The sequence below is a fragment of the Benincasa hispida genome, unplaced genomic scaffold (genome assembly GCF_009727055.1).
Source record: "Benincasa hispida cultivar B227 unplaced genomic scaffold, ASM972705v1 Contig298, whole genome shotgun sequence".
Classification (NCBI taxonomy): Eukaryota; Viridiplantae; Streptophyta; class Magnoliopsida; order Cucurbitales; family Cucurbitaceae; genus Benincasa; species Benincasa hispida.
Window position 1 is genome coordinate 47181 of NW_024064782.1, and position 26459 is coordinate 73639.

The 26459-nt window shown below is 32.6% G+C and overlaps 2 protein-coding genes across 2 annotated transcripts; both read left to right on the plus strand.

The window, feature by feature from the left end:
• Positions 1 to 4679: 4679 nt before the first annotated feature.
• Positions 4680 to 7013, plus strand: LOC120069266 (glycine cleavage system H protein, mitochondrial). The gene is made up of 4 exons (XM_039020988.1): positions 4680 to 4918; positions 5139 to 5227; positions 5743 to 5913; positions 6630 to 7013. The coding sequence occupies exons 1-4, from the start codon at positions 4810 to 4812 to the stop codon at positions 6756 to 6758; spliced, it is 498 nt and encodes a 165-aa protein (XP_038876916.1). The 5' UTR covers positions 4680 to 4809; the 3' UTR covers positions 6759 to 7013.
• Positions 7014 to 21858: 14845 nt separating this feature from the next.
• On the plus strand, positions 21859 to 24275 carry LOC120069264 (probable protein phosphatase 2C 76). The gene is made up of 5 exons (XM_039020985.1): positions 21859 to 22115; positions 22302 to 22428; positions 23000 to 23102; positions 23186 to 23347; positions 24025 to 24275. Exons 1-5 carry the CDS (start codon positions 21859 to 21861, stop codon positions 24273 to 24275), a joined length of 900 nt encoding a protein of 299 aa, XP_038876913.1.
• Positions 24276 to 26459: the final 2184 nt, after the last annotated feature.

Here is a 26459-nt window from a genome sequence, read left to right on the forward strand (position 1 = left end):
TGACTTACCGACCAAATTATCGATCGTGGTCCAACTTTAATTATTGTGATCAGATGACCAGAAAAAAGAAAGGTGACATTTTCTAATTTGTCATTTGTTTGGTCTCCAAACTTTATTTTAGGGCAAATATTAATTCTTAATTGTCCATAAATTTAATAAAATGAGACTTTTTTTGTGATGAATGTGGTGAATTTTGATTGCTAAAAATTTATCCTCCAACGAAATAATTATATATTTCAAGAGGATAATAGGGAAAATCTTAAATTGAGAGGGATTCTATTTATTTTCTAATGGATATGGAAATGATGATTGCTATGTTGAATGATAAATTTTGGATCATTCACATATCACCATGTCATCTCTCAAATTAATGTCGAAATTACAAATTATTAAATTTGGACTAATTTCAAGATATGTGTTGTAGATTGAAATATCATGTGTCTTCTTTCTGGTCATTTGATCATAACAACAAAATTGGTCGAATTTAATGGTAATGAGGCACACAATTGATTAATTGGCCAATAACTAAGTTTGCTATAAATTGTAAATTAAATTGATCGGGTCCAAGGTCAATCTGATTCATGTTCGCGGTAGAAAAGTGGAAAAAAGAAAGAGTCGACTGGATAAATGGTTAAAATAGGATGATATTTTTGAAAAATGACTAAAACTATGTAAACTTAGAAAATACCAAATTATTAAATCTATTAGATTTTAAAATCTATAAATGGTCAGATTTACCTCAAATAAAATTGCTATGATTATGGTGTATTTTAAAAACAAATCTAATAAACTAAAAATAATATATAGAATATAAACAACTGGACTAAAAAGTATGAAAACACCTCCAATTCATATAATAGTTCAACAAACTAAAAAAATGTTTTCCTTAAAAAAAAAAAAACCCGGTATAAGTATGAGAAGCAACAAGGCAAAAGAGGCGTTTAATTTTCTACCAACTTTTTAAATCACATCATATACATTATATTTCCTTTAAAAAATAAGTACCTATCGAGATCGAGCTAACCACACAAATAAAACGGTTAAAATATTTGTTTGAGTCATATAAATACTAAAATACAATGTACTAAAAAAAGAAACCCCATAGATAATTGAACTTAATTAACTGCTAAAATCTTTGTTGAGTCATGAAAATACATCATATTGAAAAAAGGGAGAGTTCGGGGGCAGACATTCAACCAATAATTTTTTCTAAATAACCTCTAATTATGAATTTATTAAGTTTCACACTCGGACTCTAAGTAAGTGTTAACAAATACTTTCTACCTATAAACAATTAAAATATTTGTCACATTTTGACACACATACTAAAAAATAATTTAATGTTCCTTAGACTAAGCCATGTAAATACATTGTAATACATCTTCATTATCAAGCAATGTCCATTCGGAGAACACTTGCATAACCTATCAAACAAATTTGATGTATATAAATAAACACATAATCCCCTCTACGGGATAACTTTCTAGCTAAGTACATTGTATTTTTTTTTTATGTAATTAAAGTGTATATATAATACAAATAATCTCTTCTACCTGGGCAATGTTCCTAGTAAAGTGTATATATATATAATACATAGTATTTATTTGTAAATATTATATATACATCGAAAAATAACTTTCTCCACCTGAGTTTTCTCAATCAAAGCAGTTAAAACTCGATAGACGAGAGTTTCTCCATTATTACTGAATAAGAGAACATTATTCACTTCTAATTTTCTCATAATAGCTCCTCAATCTGTAAATATGACAATTAATATGGCCAATAACTACATGCTACTCCTCCACTACATGAGAAATTGCGAAATTATTTCATGTTTATTGACTTCTAAGAGGGGTTGCTTCAAATTTTTGCAATGGATGGCTCCAATCCCTTCCATTGGTAACTTCTCTCGTTAGGGTTTGAAAGTTGTCTTCCATACTCTTCAATTCTCCAATTTTGCTTGTTTTAGAAAGATGTGTGAATAATTTACGTAGAGATTTTAGCAACTTTTCTCGAGACACAACTTGACATTTACAATCTCTATTTGTAGGATTATCATGCACAAAAACTTGTAAAACATGTAGGTATAGAATGTTGATGTTGTAAATAAACGACATAATATAGAAAGGTGGTTAAGGTTGCTACATACATATTAGTAGATCTTAAAAAATTGTAATTGAATTTATAATGTGGGAAGATATGATAAGAATTTTGAAAAAAAACTGATTTCATAAATGAAAAATAAGATTTAAAAGGGTGGAAAATGAAATTTAAAAAACAAAATTTTAGGAGAAGAAATTTGGGATTAAAGTCACCATAGGGTAAAAATGGGAGGAAAAAATGTGGCCATTTCCTACAATTTTTTTCTTTTAAAAAAAACTAAGTCCAAACCCAACTTAATTATGGGCCCAAAAAAACTAGATCCAAGCCCATGTAAGCCCCTTCACCTAGGGAGTCTTGCCTTTAAGTTTATGGAAGAGGATTGGATGTATTGAGTACCTAAACCTTGAATCTTTAGTTGGAGAGTTTTTTCCATGAGAAATGAAACGAGCATCCAAATCTCATATTTGTTTCACTTTTTTCAATTCATTATTCGGGAATATAAAATTTTACCTGGAATAAGTTATTCCTAGATACCTTCATTTCTACCGACAATGTTGTCGATTTCTTTCTAATACTTTGGATTTTTTCTTTTTCTCTCTCCCTCTGTTTTTCATTTTATATATAGTTCACTTTGAATATAGTTAAATAATTAATATTAATTTAACAAAAATTATATAAATATTTATTTTTAATAAATCAACACTAAATCTAATAAAATATTTACTTAACTTATTTTTATAATAAAAATTTATTAAATGAATAGAGTTATTTTTTTACGAAATTATTAATTTATTACCCAACAATATCTTAAATATATTTAATTAGTAAACTAAAATTATTTAAATTTAGTTAGTATAAAACTTCATTTTTTCCCAATAATTATAATTTATTACTTTATTATTTTTTTTAATAATCAAATAATTATTTATGGAGAGTAATTTAATTTGATCATTCATTATGGACATATAATCATTATTGATTATTTATAATAAATTAATTATTTATTGTTATTATTTTTTATTACTCCATTTATTATTAGCATATCATATTTACAAAACAATTATTATTCTTTATTAATAAATCATATTTTATCTATTTTTTCAATTTTTATATAATATATCGATTATATTTTTTTATATTATTTAATTAAAACTAAAATTACTAATTTCTAGCTTAATTAATTATAAAAATGATTAACTCCTAAATTATAATTAGTATGACGTTCATTAAATATATTAATTGGTTACTTTTAATTATAAATTACTCAACTTTTAAATATTAATAATTAAAACTATTAATGATTCATAATTAATTAATTTTTTTTTATCGATATATTGAATGTTATTTATTCTTTAATTTATTAATCTACGAAAATTATAATAAAATTTTCATGCTTAATTTCATAAAATAAATGCAAACACAATTTTTGTTCATAAAATTCTGATAGCATTATGATATACAACCAAACACGGCCATCTTTAATTACCAGACATTTCCAAGCATCCTTTATTCTCATACATCTAGGAAACCTTAAATCAAACGGCCCCTAAAGTTTCAAAAATTGGAGCACTTACTATTTGATAATATAATTCTCTTGAAACTCTAAAGACTAGAAGACTGTAAAGCTTTGAAGTTCTGAAGAGTGTATCTCTCTTGAAGATCTATTTTTGTTCTTTAAAGATTAAGATCGAGGCTCAAAATACTTTCAAAATATCAAAAGACTATCTAAAATTAATGGAATCAAAACCTCAGAAGATCACGAGTGGAAGTCAAAGACACTAAAGGAAATTCTAGAGAGAATTTAGAAAACATAACATTCTCCAAACTATTGAGAATTAAACACACATTTTGAAACCCAAAATCACTTCAAATCTCAGATAATTTCCAAACTCAAGAACCATAACTTCGAGAATAAGTTGTAAAATCCTCAAGACAAATCCACATTCGAGAACAATCTATGCAGAACCCACATGACAAATAAAAAATGAGAACAAGCTTCAAAGTCATCAAGATGAATTTACTTTGAGAGAGAAAGATTAAGATGAAAATATTGTCTAGATAGTATTTTCTCCTTCTTTCGAGAGTAGTGAGTTATGATTGTTGTTGGCTTGTTATACTCAGTCTAATAAAAATAGTATTTTTAATGGAAAATACAATATTTGAAATGTTTCCAATTTTTATAATATAAATGGTAAAAGATAATCAAATATTTTTGAAATAATCAACAATAAATTTGTCGTAGAGATTAAAAAATAAGATGTATTGAAAGTACATACACTAATTTTAAGTAAACTCCAAGATCGAGGATCAAGATGATATTTTAACTTTCTATTATTTATTTATTAACTATTTATTCTAATTTATTATCAACCCTTGTATTTAGTGAATTGTTGAAAATATTGGTGAAAATTTAATATCATATACCATTATCATGGGGTCATTATCAGGCCATAGCTCTTCAGATGATGATGATGATATGGAAGAAAAAAGAGTGAAAATCACTCGAACAAAGAAAAAATATGAGAAAAAAAAAAGAAAAAAAAAAAGCAGTTTATAGATTAGGCAGTCACTGCCCACCATCCATCGAAGATAAAGCGTGAATCAAAAATTTCAAAACTTTCTTTTATTCTTTGCTGATAGCAAAACAGAGGAAGAAGAAGAAGAACAAAACAGAGCAAATTAAACGAAAGGAGAAAAAAAAAAGCCATGGCTCTTAGAATGTGGGCTTCTTCTACTGCCAATGCACTCAGACTCTCATCTTCGTCAAAAACCCATCTCTCTCCTTCATTCTCTCTCTCCAGATGCTTCTCCACGGGTAGTTTTTTTGCCATTTCTTATTTTGCATGCAAACTGTTTGTGTAAATGTCTCTGTGAACTTTGAGTTTGTTTTTTACACTCGGGTACCGTTTTTGTGCTGTTGGGTTGTATGATTCTCAATTATGTTTATTTGTTTATTTACTTATTTTTAATCTGGGTATGATAAAAGAGGGGTTGTTTTATTTTTAATTTGTAACGCTTTTTGGTTGGTTTTGCAGTTTTGGATGGGCTGAAGTACGCTTCTTCGCATGAGTGGGTGAAGCATGAAGGCTCTGTTGCTACCGTTGGCATCACTGACCATGCTCAGGTTCTCTCTCTTTTTTTCCATGAAATTGATCATTTTCCAAATAATGTAACTCTTGTTTGCCTGAATTTTAGGTGAAATTCTAAGTTTGAGCCATGAACTTTTAGAATTGTGTCTATTTAGTCTCGTTATTTGAAAAGTTTATAATAAATCTTTTAAGTTCTTTAGAAAGTTTTTAATGACGTGATAGGTTGGAAGGGTTGTGTTAGTGTCAGGTTTAATTGTTGGGCCATATTAGACTAAAATTGAAAATTTTGAGACTCATGAAAAACTTTTTAAAATACAGAACTAATTAGCCCAAGTGCTGAGCTTATAATTTTACCTAAATTTTGGAATGCTGTTTGGATAAGGAAACTCGATAGTTACAAGATTCCTTGTGCTGTTTCTCCATTTTGCCATTGAAACTGATTCAAGCTTTTGTTATAACAACTTTTACATCGCTTCATTTTAGAAACTTTGCATTTATACTTGTACACAATCTTGGGTTGGAAGCGTTTTGTTCTCATGCATCTTCACAGGATCATTTGGGAGAAGTGGTGTTTGTGGATCTGCCAGAATCAGGCGGTTCAGTTTCTCAAGGTAAGAGCTTTGGAGCTGTGGAGAGTGTGAAAGCAACCAGTGATATCAACTCCCCAATCTCTGGTGAGATTGTTGAAGTTAACCCACAGCTTAAGGAATCCCCTGGTTTGGTAATTCCAAATTCTCATATTCTTTTTGCCAAGTCCTTGGACTCTACATTTGCTTGATAAACAAATCACGGTTCCGAGTCCCGTATTCTGCTAACTTTAATATTTCATTTGTGAGTTTTCTGTCTGTTTCATTTTGATTCATGTGCTTTTTCTCAATGTACTTAATCTAATATATGTACTTAGTTACTAGGTAATTAGATATTTAACATATGGATTAGGTTATTGCGTAGACAAAGTTACAGAGACTAAAATGAAACCAAGAAGAGCCCAGAAATTACATGTTACAAAAAGATATGGTAAATTTAGTCTCAATGTAGTATTGTTGGAATGTCTTGAATCTGTTACTTGGTGTCCTGAATAACCATGCACGAGTTCTCATTGTCCGATCAACAAGATGGGTGGGGGCTCAGGGTAACACCCCAAAACCTAATTTCTATTTTTACATGCGTTATTTATGTTTTTTGGCCTAGGGTTTAGAGAGGTGCTATATATAATCTCTCTAATCCTAGTATATCTCTATTGTTTGTATTATATGATATTCTCTCTAATAATAAACTGCTTTCTTCCTTACCGTGGACATAGCTAACACACTATTAGTGAACCACATAAATTTCTGTGCCGATTTCTTCTTGTTCTTTATTCTTTGCTTGTCTATTTTGTTTCTGTCATAACAAGTATATTATTGATTTATTTACTTCCATGTTCATGAAATGAAGATCAATTCAAGTCCATATGAAGGGGGATGGATGATAAAAGTGAAGCCAAGCAATCCAGCTGAATTAGATTCCTTGTTTGGTCCAAAGGAATATACAAAGTTTTGTGAGGAAGAAGATGCAGCCCACTAAAGCTGAACAACAAATATGTATCTCCAAACAGAGCTTAAGCTAATTCCTTTTCAAAGCTGCTTGAATTGTTGACATATCAGAAGCAATTTCTATGGGGAAAGAGAGCCAAAATAATTACAAGTTCATTGTGAGTTGAAATGTGCCTAAGCATCTGAACTACATTCTTTCTTGAATGTTTATCCCACTTTGAAATTAGTTGAATTTCTATGCCTTAATTTTGGTCATTAATTCTTGAATGTTCTGAATTTGATTGAATTCATAAGGCTTCCAACTTTAGAATGAAACCGAGATGAGTTATTTATAAACCCATATAATGAATAACTGAATATGCATATATATATATACACACTTATTGAAATGTTCCTAATAAAACTATATTTTATAATTTTTAGTGAAAAAGTTGAAAATTGATGACGCATTTTCTGATCTCCTTTGTTTTGGATGTCATCTGAAGCCACCGTGGATGAAATGGTGAAGGAAAATGATGATGTCTTAATGATACTTCCTGATTTTTTAAAAATTAAGTTCACAAATCCCACTTCCATCCATTAGTTTTCAAGTTTTGTTGGCTATATTTTAAAAGTAGTTTTAAAACCAAACCAAATTTTAAAAACTAAAAAAAATAATTTTTAAAAAACTCGTTTTTGTTTTGGGAAGTTGGCTAATAATTCAACTCTTTTACTAAAAAAAGATATAAATCATTGTAAAAAATTGAGAGAAAACATCTTAATTTTTAAAAATAAAAAATCAAAACAGAAATGGTTAACAAATAAAGCCTAAATTAATTTTAATTTCAAGTATAAAGGAGATAGAAGAGATTTTTTTTTTTTTTAATTTGGGTAAAAATTACTTTTTCTTTTTGTCATAGAATTTTAGTAATAAGCTCTGGTTGCTAAGATTTTAAAATTGGAGAAAATATCTAAAAGATCTCTGACTTACTTTTTCCATTTGTTACAATTATGGGCAGTAAGAAAGGCCCAAAACCAATCCAAGGAATAGTGAATTTCATATAAGGTCTTTTTGACAAGATGTAGGTAGTCTATGTTTCATAGACATGTCTATTTCATTTAGGGGTGTTTGATAAATGGGTATGAGTTGAGTTGAGTAGGTATTTATTATTCAGGTTTGTTAAGCCCATAAAGAAAACCTATGGATTATTAAAATCCCTTTTTTACCCACTCAAAACTCTCCTTTTTTATCCCCTCAAAACTAGGACTTTTTATATTCATATAGTTGTTTTCAAAACTTATTATATTAGAGAAATATTAGACCTTTTATATCAGAGAAATATTGTTGTTTTGCTAGAAGTCGAGGGTTGAGGATTGGATTAATGTAGATGTCGAACGTTCAGAACTTGACAAACAAAGAAAAACTTGGAAACAATATGTATATTAGGGTTGTCGTAGGTTGAAGTTTCGACATACATAACTCAACAAACAAAAAAAAAACTTGGAAACAATATGTATAAAGGGTTGTACATAAGTCGAAACTTCAACCCTGGACAAGTGAAATCTCGCTAATTTTATGACGAAAATCTCGCTCTAGAAGGAAATCTCGCTAGAAATGTGGGCTGAATCTCGCTAATTTTGTGATGAGGATCTCGCTCTGGAAGGAAATCTCGCTAGAAATGTGGACCGAATCGCGCTAATTTTGTGATGAGGATCTCGCTCTGGAAGAAAGTTTCGCTAGAAATGTGGGCCGAATCTCGCTAATTTTGAATGAGGATTCGCTAGAAATGTGGGCCGAATCTCGCTAATTTTGTGATGAGGATCTTGCTCTGGAAGGAAATCTCGCTAGAAATGTGGGCTCAATCTCGATAATTTTGTTGATGAGGATCTCGCTCTGGAAGGCAATCTCGCTAGAAATGTGGGCCCAATCTCGCTAATTTTGTGATGAGGATCTCGCTCTGGAAGGAAATCTCGAAGAAATGTGAGATCCTTTAGAAGGAAATCTCGCTAGAAATGTGGGCCCAATCTCGCTAATTTTGTGATGAGGATCTCACTTTAGAAGGAATCTCGCTAGAAATGTGGGCCCAATCTCGCTAATTTTGTGATGAGGATCTCGCTCTAGAAGGAAATCTCGCTAAGATGTGGGCCCCAATCTCGCTAATTTTGTGATGAGGATCTCGCTAGAAATTTGGGCCGAATCTCGCTAATTTTGTGATGAGGATCTCGCTCTAGAAGGAAATCTCGCTAGAAATGTGGGCCGAATCTCGCTAATTTTGTGATGAGGATCTCGCTCTAGAAGAAAATCTCGCTAGAAATGAGGTCTCGCTCATGAAGATCCTCATGAGCGAGATCCTCGTTTTTTTTTTTAATGGAAATATGTTATTTCTATTTACTTGACTTTACTATTTCTATTTACTTGACTTTACTACCAACGTGGCTGCTACTTACTTTCAACTAACACTCAAATTAATTTCACTCTTTAATTAATGAGGTTAAATTAATTTCACTCTTTAATAAATGCACCCAACTCTCTCCAACAACCACTTCTTTCTCCCTCTTCTATTTATAGATGACTTCCTACTCATATGTTTTATATTTCCACAGTCTTTCTCCACTATATTTCCACTCCCTTTTTCCACATTTCATATTTCCACAGTCTTTCTCCACTAAAAAAGGTATGCTTTTATTGGTTACTCTTTAGTTCAATTTTTTTTATTGGTTACTTCTTAGTTCAATTTATTTTATTTTATTTCTAATATAACTATCATTATTTTGTGTTTCTTGTGGTGTCCAAACTAATTGCACAAATCATTCCTAATTAGTTTGAGGAGGTTTGTTATTTTGAGGTTAAGAGTATCTCCCTTTTTTAGGACTTATTTTTTTTTATGGAAATATGTTATTTGTTAATTGTTGGTCACATTTTTTTTTTGAAATACTAGTTCACAAATTTTTTTATTAATGGTTGGCGACATTATATTTTTTAGTCTGATACTTCTCAAATTTTTTTATGAATTATGGGTGAAATAGTACTATTATGTAATTTTTTTTTATCTAATAATAAGTTCATTTCAATAGGTGAAAAACAATGAGGATCTCGCTCATGAGGGGGATCTCGCTCATACCTCCTCTGATACTTCTCAAATTTTTTATGAATTATGGGTGAAATAGTACTGTTATGTAATTTTATTTATCTAATAATACGTTCATTTCAATGGGTGAAAAACAATGAGGATCATCGAGATCCTCATTATTTTTCACCTCCTCTGATACTTCTCAATTTTTTTATGAATTATGGGTGAAATAGTATTGTTATGTAATTTTTTTTTATCTAATAGTACGTTCATTTCAATTCTTTTTTTTTTTTTTTTCCAGCTTCACTAAGATCATATTCTATACATTTTGGTGTGTTATTATCAAGCTAGTTTCAAGATTAATTTTAGTATGTCTTACTATCGTTTCACAATCAAAATTGATTTTTTTTTTTAAATTATGTAATTGTAATGAAACGATGGTATTAATATTATAACCAATGTTTAATTTTTGAAAAATATAGTTTCTAATTGGTGACATAAGAATTAAAAAAATATTGCACACCAATATTCATACAATCGGTTCACCAAGTTTTGAAAATATGGAAAAATGCATATTTTTTTTTCTATATATATCGTTTTAACACATCTTTCGGTGAAAATTTGTTGTCCTAGGAACTAGAATTATGACAAGTTTAGATTACTATTGGTACATTGGGCCCTTAAAAAAAAAAAAAGAAAAGAAAAGAACCCACTAGGCCCTTAAAAAGACTTAACTAAAATACCCTCAACCCTATCCTTAGGAAAAAAAACCCACTAAGCCCTTGAAAACATGTACTTTTAGATTATTATAGGTACATTGGGAAATAACACCATAAATCTAAACTATAACCCAATATGCCCAATACCGATGCTTGACATCGTTTGCTATTCTTTCTTAATCATGAAACATAATTTGCCAAATACCTTACCTTTTCAGGAACAACTTGTGTATCCCTTTCCCTATAAAGATGGATACTGTTTAAGATCTCTTTTCGATCATGAGAATTTTTTCGCACTCTCAAATATAGTTGTTCATAACACTAACCACGTTATTGAACAACTATCGAAGGATAGAGAGATAACCGACATATGCTAGGTACTGCATTAGGCAGTTGACCTTCTTTCGCCTAATTTACGAGAGTGACTTGGCATATCCTAAAAGCACCCGAATGGATAGACGTACCTTTACGATTCTATGTAATATGCTACGGTCGACTGGTTGTTTGGAACCAACAAGATGTATGGAAGTCGAAGAGATGGTTGTGATATTCCTACACATTCTTGCACATGATGTCAAGAATCAAGTGGTACGCAGAAACTTTTCGAGGTCTGGTGAGACAGTTTCGAGATATTTCAACGCAGTTCTTAAGGCATTCTTACAACTTCACACTGTTTTGTTAAGAAAACCAAAACCGATCACAAATACAAGCACCGATGGAAGATGGAAGTGGTTTCAGGTACAAAAAGTACTCAGTTTTTTATATGAATACGTCATAAATATGCATGTAACGATAGATTTTTTTTAACTCATTATGATCACTTGAGAGAAACAGAATTGTCTAGGTGCATTAGACAGCACATACATTAAAGTGAACGTTAGTGTCGTCGATTGACCTCGATATAAGACGAGAAAGGGAGAGATTACCACAAACGTTCTTGTGGTGTGTGATCAAAATGGGGAGTTCGTCTTCGTTTTGCCAGGGTGGGAAGGGTCTGTAGCCGATTCAAGGGTTCTTAGGGATGCGGTTTCACGACCGTTTGGATTGGGGGTTCCAAAGGGTATTATAATAATCGTATACGTTATTTAAACATGCGTACCTGCCACAACACATGTGCATGACATTTCAAAACGTGTATAAGATACTATTACCTATGTAATGCTGGATACCCCAACGCTGAAGGATTCTTGGTGCCGTACAGAGGGGAACGATACCTTCTCTCCAATTGGTGTGGAGCAGGAAATGCACCGACAACTGCAAGAGAAATTTTCAACATGAAACATTCTTCAACAAGGAACGTTATCGAGCGAGCATTTGGGTTGCTAAAGGGGCGGTGAGCTATTCTTAGGGGAAAATCATTCTACCCAATACAAGTCCAATATCGAACAATAACTGTATGTTGCCTTATTCACAACTTGATCACAAGGGAGATGGGAATCAGTGCAATGCTTGACGTACTCGATGAGGAGAATTCTACATCAGTTGGTCCTGATGAGAATCATATTGAATTTGTTGAATCATCAGAGGAATGAACCAAGTTCAGGGATGACTTAGTGGTCGAAATGTTTACTCAATGGCAAAGAGCCTGATTATTCAATGTTCATTGCTTATTTTTCTTTTACTACTAAATGGAATTTAATTATGGAACATTCCAAGAATGTCGTGAAAATGTTCTGTGCCAAGACTCTGTGTGAACAAGTTAAATTGGAACATATAATTTCAACAGTTTATCCTTTGTTTGTGCATGTGTTTAATTTATAGCATCTTTTCATTCAACAAACATATGCATGCAGCATAATGGCAGGTAATGGTAAGAGGTCTAAACACATATGGTCGAAGGTGGAGGATGCTAAGTTGGTGGAAGCTCTATTGTATTTGGTGGAGACCGGTTGGAGGTCCGATAATGGGACGTTTCGACTAGGATACCTACAACACTTGGAGTGAATTCTGCATGAGAAAGTGTCGGGTGCGCAGAATCAGAACACCATTGAGTGCAAGGTGAAGAGTCTGAAGAAACAATACAACGCAGTATCAGAGATGTTAAGTCAGTCGGGGTTTGGCTGGAATGAGAAGTTCAAATGTGTCTAGGTCGAGAGGGAGATTTTCGATCTTTGGGTTCTGGTAAGATTCTAGAAAAAAAATGTACGGATACGTGTTATAATATAAATATTAATAATGTGTATGTGTATCAATGCAGAGTCATCCCAATGCGAATGGGATATGGAACAAGCCATTCCCATATTACGATGACCTCTCCACCGTATTTGGGAAAGATAGAGTAGTAGGGCAATCAAGTGAAGACCCATACGTGATGGCGACGAATGCATTCGGAGAGTTTGAAGATGAGATTTGACTTGGATCACAGGACTGTCACACCCTTGAGGTTCGCCAAGCAGAATCACCATTAATTCGAGATGAAATAAATGAAGAGCCAATAGAGCAATCTACAGGTAGAGCGAGTGCACCTGCTGAGTCATCTCGAGGCAGTAAGAGGAAGAGGTCATCATTCCAAGTTGAAATGATCGACATCATGAGATCGACTGTTGAAATGCAGAGCACACACATAGGTAGACTTGCATCGTGGCAAAAGAAGAAGTATGATCTGGAGTTCGGGCGTCGGAAGGAAGTAGTAAATGCCATATACAACATTGATGGCCTGGATGAAGATGATCAGGTCACCCTTATTGACCTCGTTGTCACAGACATTCAGAAGACAGATTGCTTCCTTGCAGTACCATAACACGCACGGAAGAGGTACTGCCTCCGTTTACTAGAAAGAAACATGTAGACTTACCACACCCCTAAATTTTGTTTATAGTTTTTTGGATAATAGCAAATGGACAATGGACTGTCATGTCGAAAAGAATGATAACTTTTGCATACATTTACTTTTTGTGTTTGTAAATATAACTAATATTATAAGTATCGAAAAGAACATATATATATGTGAATTTGTTTTGGATATATATACATACAAACATTCAATATGAAATATATATACCTTCAATATATATACAAACATTCAATATATATACATACGATATACAATATACCAATTAATTGAGCAGTAATATAAAATATATTTTATTGGTATGTTTTACCGATTGAAGAGAATTAGAATTATTACAGTTTTTGAAAAGAATATATGAAAAATAATCTATTATGTTCTACAAATTGAGAAAAAAAATTGAGATTGTCCAGTTTATTTCATAAATGATTTGAGAAAATACGTGTATATTTGAAAATTAATCAACAATAGCAAAGCATAAAACAAAAAAATAAATAAATAAAAGAATGAAATAAAAAACAAACAGAAAAAAATAGAACTAATCTCATTCACAAAAAAACTACATCAGATCTTTCAACTCAACTCAACTCAACTCTGCACAACAAACACAGACAATAATTACTAACTCAACTCAACTCTACACAACAAACACAAACAATTTAATTCCTCAGATAATATAACTCTCCAGATAATAATTACCAACTCAACTCTCTACTTTTATCATATACCAAACACACCCTTAAAAACTAATCATGTTCCGGTAAAAAAATTTAAATATCGTATTCATTTAGAAGAAAAATAAAAACTATGTTTTTATTATGATCTTACAGAATGACAATTACTTAACTACGCTTGTAAGAAGTAGATATCCAACCCATAATTGCAATGATCGAATTGCAAGAGCATAACTCTACCAACTATACAGGAATATTCATTTGTGAAGAAGTTGACTCCAACACATTAAAATGACTAGTTTATACTTTTTACACAACAATATTTCATTTTTTTGTAACTAATAAAAGGTATGAACTATAAAGACCTAAAATCAGAACTATTACATGCATGAGATAGAAATCATCATTCATTACTTTGTAAAAAGAAAACTACTGCAAAACAATTTTCAAGAATCAAGGAAAGGGTCCTTCATGTGGATGTAGGCACTCTTACCGAACCACATAATTGTTGTGTTCTTCATCTTCTTCCCCTTCATCTTTCATTTGTTAACTTCATCTTTACAAATTTCAACAAAGCATTAGAGTAAAGAAAACGCCATTAAAGTTCAAAACCTAGCTAACCAACAAGCTATGAGAGAAAGAGAGAGTTTGAAGAACGAGACTAAATCTTTGCCTACCAAATGATTGAGATATGGGAATCCCTCACTCTGATCAACTAAGGGCATCATCTCCACTCTACACGTGCGAATAGATAGCATAAGGATCATGGCTTATTCACAGCCAAGTTCTTTGGCCAACTTTTTCCTTTGTAAAGCTTATCTCCATCAGCTTCTTTGGGCTTCAGTGTAATAGTCTTTGGGCCTGTAAAATAACGAATTAACCTAACAAAATTGGTATCAGAGCACAAAGATCATCAGGTCAGTATTTCTTGGAGCATCGAGATTTCCACGAAGATAATTCTTGGTGATTCAAGTCTAATTTCAGATCAGTAATGGTTGTTGCAAGATTCCAAATAGAGAAGTTTGATAGAAAGGGCGGTTTTAGCCTATGGAAAGCCAAAATTAAGGTAATTCTCAGACAAAAGAAAGCCCACAAGGCCCTCTTAGATCCATCTACACTACCACCTGTGTAACAGCTCAAGAAAGGGAAGATATGGAACTAACAACTATGGAACTCTAGTCCTTAACCTCAGTGACAACATCATGAGACAGGTAATTGACCAAGACACAACCTATAAGATATGAACCAAGCTAGAAGGTCTTTATGCCACAAGAGATCTACCTAACAAGATGTTTTTTAAGAGAGAAATTCTTCACATTCAATATGGATTTTGCTAAAACACTATCTGACAATTTGGACGAGTTTAAGAAGATAGTTTCTGAGTTCAAGAGCCTTGGTGAAAATATTGGTGATGAAAATGACGCTTTTATCTTGTTGAACTCTCTACCAGAAGCTTATAAGGAGGTAAAAGAATGCTTTGAAATATGGCAAAGAATCAATCACCAATGATGCCATTATTTCAGAATTGAGAACTAGAGAGTTGAAGCTTCAGGTTGTCAAGAAGGAACAACCTAATGCAGAAAGACTGTTTGTCAAAGGCAAGAACAAGCAAAACCACTCTAAAGGTGCCAAACATCAGCCTAGTGAAGAACACAAGCCTAAAACTAAACTGAGGTGTAACTACTGTAAGAAGAAAGAACATCTTGTGAGAGATTGTTATAGTTTGAAAAAGAATAATCAAGAGAAAGAGAAGGATCAGAAAGGGAAACACCCTAAAGCCTCAGTGGTTGAAGGTTCGTACATCTATTTTTATGCCTTAGCCTCTACAAGAAACAAAACCAACCATATCCACCCTCTAAGGAAGCATGATTGGGTACTTGACTCTGGTTGTATCTATCACATGACACTTTTTAGACCCTGGTTCAATAACTACAAGGATTTGGATGGAGAATTGGTGCACGTGGGGAATAATGAAGTTTGTGAGAACAAGGGAATTGGTTTAGTATCCCTAAAACAAAGAGATGGATCAGTTAAGCTTCTTAGACATGTGAGACATGTACCCTTACTCAAGAGAAATTTGATATCTCTGGGTATGCTAGACTCCATTGGGAGTGAATGCAGGGGAAAGAATGGAATCCTAGAATTTATCAAGGATTCGAAGGTGGTTTTGGTTGATGAGAAGGTAAATGACCTTTATATTCTCAGAGGAGTAGAAATGATGACCAGAGCCTATGCTATTTCTACAACAACTTTGATAGAAGCAGACCTATGGCACAAAAGATTGTCTCACATCAATGCTAAAGGGATGCAAGCTTTGTCTAAGCAGAGTATACTACCCAAAAGAATTAGTGAACACTGCATTTTAGGGAAAGTTACCAGGCAGAGTTTCACAAAATCTCAGCATACCACCAAAGGAATACTTGACTATGTTCATTCTGACTTATGGGGACCATCCCCTACACTAAGCCTTAGTGGATCAAGGTATTTTTTAACCTTAACAGATGATTTTTCTAGGAAAAGCTGGATATAGTTTTTATAAACTAAGGAAAGTATTTGGAAAATTTAAAGAATGGAAAATAATGATAGAAACTCAGACATTTAAAAGGTTAAAGTACTTTAGAACTGATAATGGACTTGAATTTTGTATGAAGATTTTGATAAGTTTTGTAGTGAGAATGGAATAACAAGACATAGGACTATGAGGTACGTACCTCAATAGAATGGAGTTGATGAGAGGCTAAATAAAACTATAATGGAAAAGGTAAGGTGTTTGCTATCTTATGCTATTTTAAGTGAATTTTTGGGCAGAAGCTGCAACCTACACCGTATACACCCTAAATAGGTGCCCACACACATCTTTAAAGCTACTTACTCCTGAGAAAAAGTGGTATAATCACCCTTCTAATCTAGATAATCTTAAGGTATTTAGATGTGTGGGGTTTGTGCACCAAAATAAGGGAAAGTTGAAGGCAAGTGTCGCTAAGCATATGTTTTTAGGCTTCACTGAGGGAGTTAAGGGTTTTAAAATGTGGCATCCATCTAAGAAAAGATTCAATATCAGTAGAGAAATTACTTTTAGAGAAGAAGAAATGTTTATGCAAAAGGGGAAAATATCAGAGGATAAATTCGATACCTCTACCACAGAAATTGAGGTGGAGATACCTACTGAGCAACCAATAGAGCCAAACTTACCCAGTGACTTAGAAGAAGAAGAGGAAGGAATAAGAGAACAAGTGGAAACCATAATATGTAATCTGATCTGAGTTAATATGCCTTAGTAAGGGATAGACAAAGAATAATTATAACTCCTCCAACCAGGTATACTGAAATGAACTATATGAAATTAGTGCTTAATAATGTTGTTGTAGCTCTTACTGAAGTAATTATATGACACTGGTATGAATTTTGTTCTCTCCGGTTAACTACCTTTGAAGAGGCAACAAGTGGTCCTAATGCAAGGAGTCAGATTGAAGCCATGAATGAGGAAATGCATTCACTAAATGTGAATGAGACCTGGTCTTTGGCTCCTCTTCCTAAAGGGTATAAGCCTATTGCTTCTAAATGGATATTCAAACTCAAAGAAGAAGTATACCCAAATCAGAAACTTAGGTATAAAATAAGGTTGGTTGCTAAGGGGTTCACACAAAGGGAGGACATAGATTACTCAGAGATATTTTTTCCATTGATTAAAACAAACTTCTATGAGACTCCTACTGTCTATGGTTGCTCAAGACACTTTAGAACTAGATCAACTAGATGTAAAAACTGCTTTTCTACATGGACATCTAGAAGAAACAATCTATATGAAGCAACCAAAAGGGTTTGAAATCAAAGGGAAGGAAAATCTCTATTGCCTACTCAATAAGTCAATCTATAGACTTAAGCAGTCCCCAAGATGCTGGTATAAAAGATTCAATGACTATATCTCTAGCATTGGATTTAAAAGGAGCTCCTATGACATATGTGTGTATGTGAACACAACCTCCTATAAGGATAAAGAGGACTTACTCATATATGTGGATGATATGCTACTGGCAGAGAAGTCCAAGTAAGACTGAACTCATGTTAAAGATCTTCTAAAGAGAGAGTTTGACATGAAGGAATTGGGTTAGGCAAGTAAGATCTTGGGGATTGATATCTTGAGAAACAAAGAAGAATTAACCCTAAGCATCAATCAAAATAACTATTGTAAGAATGTACTAAGAAGGTTTCATCTAAATGATGCAAAACCAAAACCATTATCCCTACCTATAGCTTAATACTTTAAACTGACTTAAGCTAATTCTCCAAAGGAAACTGATATAGAACATCAGAATTGAATGTCTTTAATACCCTACAGTCAAGCAGTGGGTAGCCTATGTATTTAATGATCTTCACTAGACCGGATCTCTCATATTCAGCTAGCCTAGTTAGTAGATATATGTCTAATTCAGGTAAGAGACATTGGGAGACCACTAAATGGATCCTAAGGTACCTACTTTGATCCAAAATCTCTAACTTAGTCTATCAGAAATCCCAAGAATCGAAGTCAGATTTATATGGCTATGTAGATATTGATTATGCTGGTGACTTAGACAAAAGAAGGTCCCTAACAGGTTATCTTTTCCTTCTTGATCCTAACCTAATCAGCTGGAAAGCTTCTCTACAACCTATAGTGGTCCTATCTACAATAAAGGTTGAATACATGGCTATCATAGAGACAATTAAAGAAGCATTGTGACTTAAAGGATTAATGAAAGACTTTGATATAGATCAAACAGTAGTTAAACTCTACTGTGATAACCAAAGTGCAATTTACTTATCCTAAAACTCACAATATCACACAAAAACAAAATAAATTGATATTAAATACCATTTTATCAGGAAAAAAAATGAAGCTAAGGAAATAGAAACTCTAAAGGTCCATACCTTGGAGAATGTTGCATATACGTTGACGAAACCGGTTTCGAAGCTCAAGTTTCTCGAATGCCTTGAGCTTATCAGGTTCAACCTACCAGAAGCGTAACAAAGTGTTAGAGCTTGGAAAGACAAAAGATTGCATGTATTGGAGTCAATGTGGAGAATTTGAAGAAGCTGACTCCAACGCATTAAAATGGCTAGTTTAGACTTTTTACACAACAATATTTCATTTTTTGTAACTGATAAAGGGTATGAACTATAAATACCTAAGATCAGAACTATTACATACATGAGATAGAAATTATCATTCATTACTTTGTAAAAAGAAAACTACTGTAAAAGAATCTTTAAGAATCAAGGAAAGGGTCCTTCCCATGGATGTCTCTTGTCGAACCACGTAATTGTTGTGTTCTTCATCTTCTTCCCCTTCAGCTTTCATTTGTTAACTTCATCTCTGCAAATTTCAACAAAGCATTATAATAAAGAAAATGGCATTAAAGATCAAAACCTAGCTAACCAACAAGCACTACAAGAAATAACATATACGATAGCTAATGAAAAAGACGATAATAGACTTTTTATAGCCTTTTTTGAAAGCCTTGATAGCCCATGTTATTAAAAGTTTGGGACTTTTTATAGCGTTTTTCTAAAGTTATAATTAATGTTTATAAAGCATGAAGATACAACTTATATACGATGTTATAAAAACATTTGATAGCATTTTTTTATTAAAGCTATAATATGTTTATATAGCTAAAATAATGTGCTATCTTTAATATATAATAGCCTTTTTTCAACGCTATAATATAATATTTATAGTTATAATTGTATGCTATAGTAATGTTATTTAATCCTTTCAAATTATTATTATTATAATAACCTTTTAATAGCATTTCGTTTGTGCTATATAAATCTTGCTATAGCTTTAACTCATGGCTACAAAAGAGGTAACTTTTTTTCTAAAAATAATTTTTTAATTAATTAGATTTTGATAAATTTTAGTTCAAGTACTCAACTTTAGTTAAAATATACACCCATAAAATACTTCATAGCATAATAAATACTAATAAAATACTTCATCGATTCCAAAGTGAATTAAACATCAAGATATTAAAGATAGATGTTTGGTACATAAAACAAAGTCAACCAAACATCCAAACAACCAGATTTTAAAACATGATTCCTTATACCATTAACCTATAAAAGAGATTCAATACGTTGCTTTTAAAAAGAGGGCATGTTACACGTGCTACTTTATTTGGTCTCATTTTCGACTTCATTCTATCTTCTATTTGCAATGTCATTACATAAAAAATGAGCACATATAATCTACCCCTATTATATGGAGTAAAGTGAACAATGGTTGTCGCTCTTAAAATGAGAAACGAAACTTTTTAGATAACATCATTAACAACACCCTAATAAATCCTCACTTAAATCAGTCAATGACTTCCACCAAAAAGGGAATTTGATTTTGGATGGAGCATTATATATTGGATGGAAGTAGAAAACTATTTGAGGGACATTCAAAAAGAGAGAGAACATAAATGGCAATTAAAAAAAATTACATGTGTAGCACCAACAAGTTTGTCATGTGCATTACTTTTGAAGAGAAAATTTGGATCCTGAAACGAAATTGTGAAATTCAATGCTAATGGTACAAGTCCTGGCGAATACTACTTCTAATTTATGGAGTTCTGGAACGAGTTTTGCGGACTTGGACTTAGTTGGTCCATAGGCCTGACCCTTGAACCCAATTATTTAGACTTAAGCTTGGTTAATCCGTAGGCCTAGCCCTTGGACCCAATTAATCGATTTTGGGTCTTATTTGAAATTTAAGTCCAATTGACTTTAAACCCAAACAATAATATCAAATTGAACCAATTTAATCTCTTTTCTAATCGCGTGTGGTCATCGAAATTTGTCTTCAATTAAATTCGGGACATATGTCAACTTCTAATTGGATCCAAATTTAATGATTTAGAATTTTGTCATTAATTTAGTAAACAACGTGACAACTTGTGATTGATCCAAAATTCTTAATTTGTTAATAAACAAATCAACAAGGAAATAACCTGGAACGGAGAAAGAGTGAGGAGAAATAGAAGAAAAGAAAAATGCAAAGAAGTTTGAGATGACCCTAAAGCTTCTTATGTCTAAAATCTAATTTAAAAGAAGGTTTATATATTTTGTCTACAGATTCCGTCAAATGTATGGGTACCAAATTAGAGGCTGCTTTAGTTTACCCACACAAGAAATATCATCGACATAGATTGTGAAAGAGTAGGGTGAGGACGCTAAGGCCGTTTTTGAAGGTCTAGTGGATTTTCTGAAATGCAAACTCAGTTGAATCAAAAGAACTAGATGATCCAAGGGTACTACAAATAAGTCTATCGTCGTTCTGTTGACTTGATCTTCCAATTCTAAGTGAATAGCCAGCTACTACACATGTTGCTCTGGTTCTACAAGAAACGAAAGGGTTAGAAGAAGAGATATAAGAAAACATAAAAGAGGGTGTATTTTGGGAGAAGAGAAACTTTTTTTTCTCAATTTCTCGCCTAAGAAATTACCGGTAAGATTTTCTTGTGAAAATGTCGCTCCACTTCCTCTAGAACCAGACACCACTTTGACTGACCCATTTCATTAATATCGAGCTTAGACTTAGTTTTAGACAATTTTTACTTGGGTCGATCAATCGGATTGAAAGGTTTACCTTAGCGTTTGATTGGAGATCATCAGAGTGCAAGTCTTGTTTTGGCTTCTTGTTATATTTTGTTTGTTTGTTTGTTTTTTCTTTTTAGTTTTTGCCCCTCTCTCTAGATCTTGGTATCATTTTGATATCAAGGACCTACAAGAGAAATTGAAGTTTTGAATGTTGAATTGTTTATGATGCGAGGATTTATTTTTGTTGCATCTGTTCTTTGTTACTGCTTTTGAATCTTTCATGGGGTTTGCATCTTTTGATTACTGTAATGATGTGATTGTGCAAATGTTGATTAAGATGGTATGCAGCTACAATATAAGGAATGTGATTGCTCAGGCTGGACATATAGGAATAATCAGTAGAAGGGTCCAAATAAACAATATCTTGAGGAGTTTGCCTTCCAATCTTGGATTTGTTCACACTTGGAAGCGTGAATATGGAACAAGTCTCATGATGATGGTATATATGGGTGCATCAGAAAATCGTGGACCAGTTGTTGATAAGCATCCAGAGAAAGATGAAGATGGTGGCTATACTAGCGAAGGATGGAAAAGGTTTTAATGGATTCGTCTGAATAAAGCATGCTTCTATTTGTTTGAAGTTATGTTGCTGAATTGTTATTCTGTTCTTATGAAAATGACAAGAACACAATGTTTTGATCTTGTTATTGTGCCTAGTCTATTAAACTTTGGATTCCATGAGATCTGCAGTAAACTTATTATCTTTGATTTGATATGCAGTGAAGATGGGAAACTTAGTTGGGGGTATTCGAGTTTCAAAGGAAAGAGGGCAACCATGGAAGATTTCTTTGATATTAAATTGTCTAAGGTCGATGGTCAAATCATCTGCCTTTTTGGCATCTTTAATAATTAGATTCTCCCACTATTCTTGTAGTGGCATGATGTAACACCGTTATTAGTAAATTTTAATCTATCCAATTTATAGGTGATGTATTGTTACGAATTAAATTTAGATGTCAAGTTTCACTTAGGTCCCGTTTGATAACCATTTTTCTTTTTATTTCCATTTTTGAAAATTATGTTTGTTTCACCACCAACTTTTGGTGTGCTTTTCAACCTCCTTTAAAAACATTTGAATTCTTAACCAAATCTTAAAGATAAAATTAAGATTTTAGGAAGTACATTTTTAATTTTCAAATTTTGGTTTGGTTTAAGAAAATATTTTTAAAAAGTAAGTAGCAAAACTTGAAAACCTTGAGATTCCTCACTTTGCCAAACGAACCTAGGTTTCAACTTTATTTACCCATGCCATTCATTTTACTTAATTTTAACGCTTGAATTCAATCATTGTTAGAGATTAATATTTTTTAATCCATAGTTGATGCCAATTGCTAATCTTTCAAATTATAGAAGCCACCATGAATATCTAACCAATATTACAAATAACATAAATACTTACCTCTTGACATGTGGTTGCAGGTAATAGTGGATCTCGAGCTACAGAGTTTTTGAAGGACCATCTCTTTGAGAATCTAATGAAGCACCCAAAATTCTTGATGGACCATCTCTTTGTTCATATAACTATTTTCTATTTGAAAGCAATTTGATGTTTGGGTCATAATAATTTTGTACTCACACCAAAAGTCTCTTTTATCAATTCTCAGGTGAAATGTATCAACAAATAGATGTTGATTTTTTTTTAAATTTAGAAAAGGATACTTTAAGGAACGATGGCTCTACTACTTCAACAGCTTTGCTAGTTGGCAATCATCTCTATGTTGTCAATGTGGGAGATTCACATACTATTATATCAAAGGCGAGTGAAGGTATATTTGCTTACTTGTGTTTTTCGCGCAAAAGAAAAAGCACGATGTGACGATTTTATTTGTTTATTATTCTTGTTTTCTATGCTTTTTAGTTTTAATAATAATAATAATAACTTAAGGTTACAACAAATTAAATATTGTAAGCACATTGTATTATCTATTAGTTGCTTGAGCATTATTACCGTTTACAGCAAATTAAACTTCTAGAGATTAGTTTCTACCATCCTCTAGGTAGAATTTATTGCCTTTAGCTCTTGTGTTTGAAGTTCATCAGTTTTTATTGCCTTAAGCACATTGTATTATCTGTTGTTGTCTGCAAGAAAGATGATCAGGCATAATTCTCAAGTAACTACCAAATCTCATATGTTTGAAGTTGGACAATAATCCACTTAAACAGGTAAAAAGTAATTCATGGATATACTCTGCTCTTGTTTCTTTTTATTGTTACTATTTTAATTTTAAATTCGAGAGATGTTCTAGAGTAAGGGTTATACATTGTGACATTTTAAAGAAGTTTCGTTGATAGTTAGGGTTCTTTCTTAAACTCTAAAATATGCTATTTTCTCAAAGGGTTTAGCTACATTGTTGTATTTGTAAGGTTGTGCATTCTTTTTTCAATGAGACTGATGATGTAGCTTTAAATTTTTGCATTATTTTTAAATTGTGTTAAGTTTTAGTTTCAGTTTCTCATTGGGCCGTCGATCGTGCAGGTCTGGTGTGGATCCAGCCTTCATCTGTCGTCGATCCAACCTCCGTTCGTTGTCAATCCAACCTTCGTTCGTCGTCAATCCAACCTCCGTGTCATCATTCGTTGACCAAATCCACTTCTCCACCGGACATTTTCCACCCTACAAGTAAACTTCTGGACATTTTCCTTTCCTCCTTCCATGTCGTCGCTCGTGGTGGTGATGGTGGCGGTGATGCTTGAACACTACCACCACACCACTGCCTATTGAAAACATTTTTTTTTTCTCTTTCTCTCTAGGTGGGTGTTTGGATTCTGCAAAATGGGGAAAGAAAATGATTGTGTAAGAGGTGGGGAAAGTTGGGTAAATGAGCTTATGTTTGGAAATGAGGGATTTATAAATGTTTGAAGGGAAAAAGTAGATGTTTGAAGGGAGATTGAGACTAATAAAAAATGCAAAAATGGTCTGGTGAAGGAAGAGTTTGAAGGGTTAGATTTGTTTTGAGTCCAAATCAACTTTAAGATGTTAGAAAGTTAAAGAAAGGGAAAATTACAAACTATTTCTAATAGAAATAGTGCATTTCTTTGAATAGGTTCAAGGTAAATTTTTGTTTTTGTTGTGGTAGCGTCGTTTTGTTATTGAAAATTTTTCAAAATATAAGAGTTTGTAAACTTAGTTCCAGATTAAATTTTTGTAACAGGGTCTGTTTTCTTGCGTACTAGCATGATCCTTGAATTAATTATTTGTTCAATTTTCTTTCTTTATTATCTACTTTTCACTTTTTGAGTTATAGCATGTAATAAGCTCAAAATAATGCCATTGAAGTCTTCTGGTTCGGACTTGTGTACATATAATAACCTTATTCACATGCTCTATTTAGTAGGAAGGTTAAGGATGTACTTATCGTGTGGAGGAACTTAAAGAGTTAGCACATGAGCCTGATGCCTTCATTTTGATTAAATTTGACAAAAAACCTCTCTTGTGATGCTCACCAAGTTACCTATATTTATTCAAATCATGAAAATGCTAATCAGGTCTTTCTTGATAACGAGAGACCAGATCAGTGTGGTACGGTGGCATTTTGTAAGCCTCCATTGCCATTGTAGAGCTTGCAAAATACGGGTGTCACCAGTCCTGTTATTAATTGTGGTTATAGTCTACCATCACTAGATTCTGTTGCTAGGTATTGTATTACTCCTATTCAAATTAATCATTGGATTTTACTTTTCAAAATTTCACTACCTTGATTTAGTTTGCTCATTCAAATTCTTTTTCAGAAAACCTTTGTTAAGCTTATTAGCTTCCTAGTTCTTGGGGGAAATTTTTTCATAAGAATATTATTAGCTATTCTTGTGAAGTACGTATGGTTATTGTTATTTTGATCTTCCTTCACCACAATTATAAATTGCTATGCTCTGAGAACGTATTTTTTACAATGTTTAATTTGGAATTGTATATCCATTGTTTGTAAACTGGCTGAGGAAATTGAACAACTGCTATGAAAACATATTCTTTTACAAAAGGTATGGTTGTATGGTGATGATCCTGAAAGATTTATTTGACTTACCGATTTATTTCTCAAACAAAATTAGTATTAAACCTAATTTATTTTATTTGGCAGCCATTGGATAAAGAATATGTTGAAATTTTTCACCTTTTTGGCAACTCGGAGACATCAGCATTTTCAATCCATAATCTTCTTCAGGTAGGAAGGGCTTATGACCTTGCTGCTGGGTCATGGGTGGGACCATTTGCCATGTGTAGGTCATGGGAGACTCTAGTCTGCTTATAAAGGGAGACCCCTAATCCTCAAGACTAGCAACTTCCAATGGTCATTTACATTATTTGTGGAGACGAAGATAGAAAGAGAGGTGGTGCTCCAATTTTATGCATTGATGATGCCTCAAGACATTGTTTTGAGTTTTCAAAAGGCCAACTTGATTGGAGCCCTATTCTTTTATCAGTTCCTTTAGTTCCTGGACTTGATAAAATCAATCCAAGGTATGTTATAATTTTTTGCTGGCCTTGTATATTTTAATACTTTGGGCTTGAATCTCATTTTAATAACAGTGAAATAGGATTCTAGTTCAAGATTTAGTACTTTGAGAGGCTATAGTTTTCCCTAATAATTGGTTTTGCATCTTCATGCTTTAGCAGTTTTATTGAAATTATAAGTGTTGGTAAGAAGTACTAAAGTTTGACCCTCTAGGTTTAGAAATGGTTACTGTATCGAGCTCTTTTAAGTCTAGCATTGTATATCCATTGTCTATAAACTGGGGAAATTCTTGCAACTATTGATCACCACCTCTGTCTCCTTGTTCTACAATTTGTTTGAATCTAATTATTGTTGTTTGACCTTTATCACCGTTATTGGCAGGTTTTTAGCCTTTTGGTTAATGTGGAGGACTAGTTTACAGAACAATGTT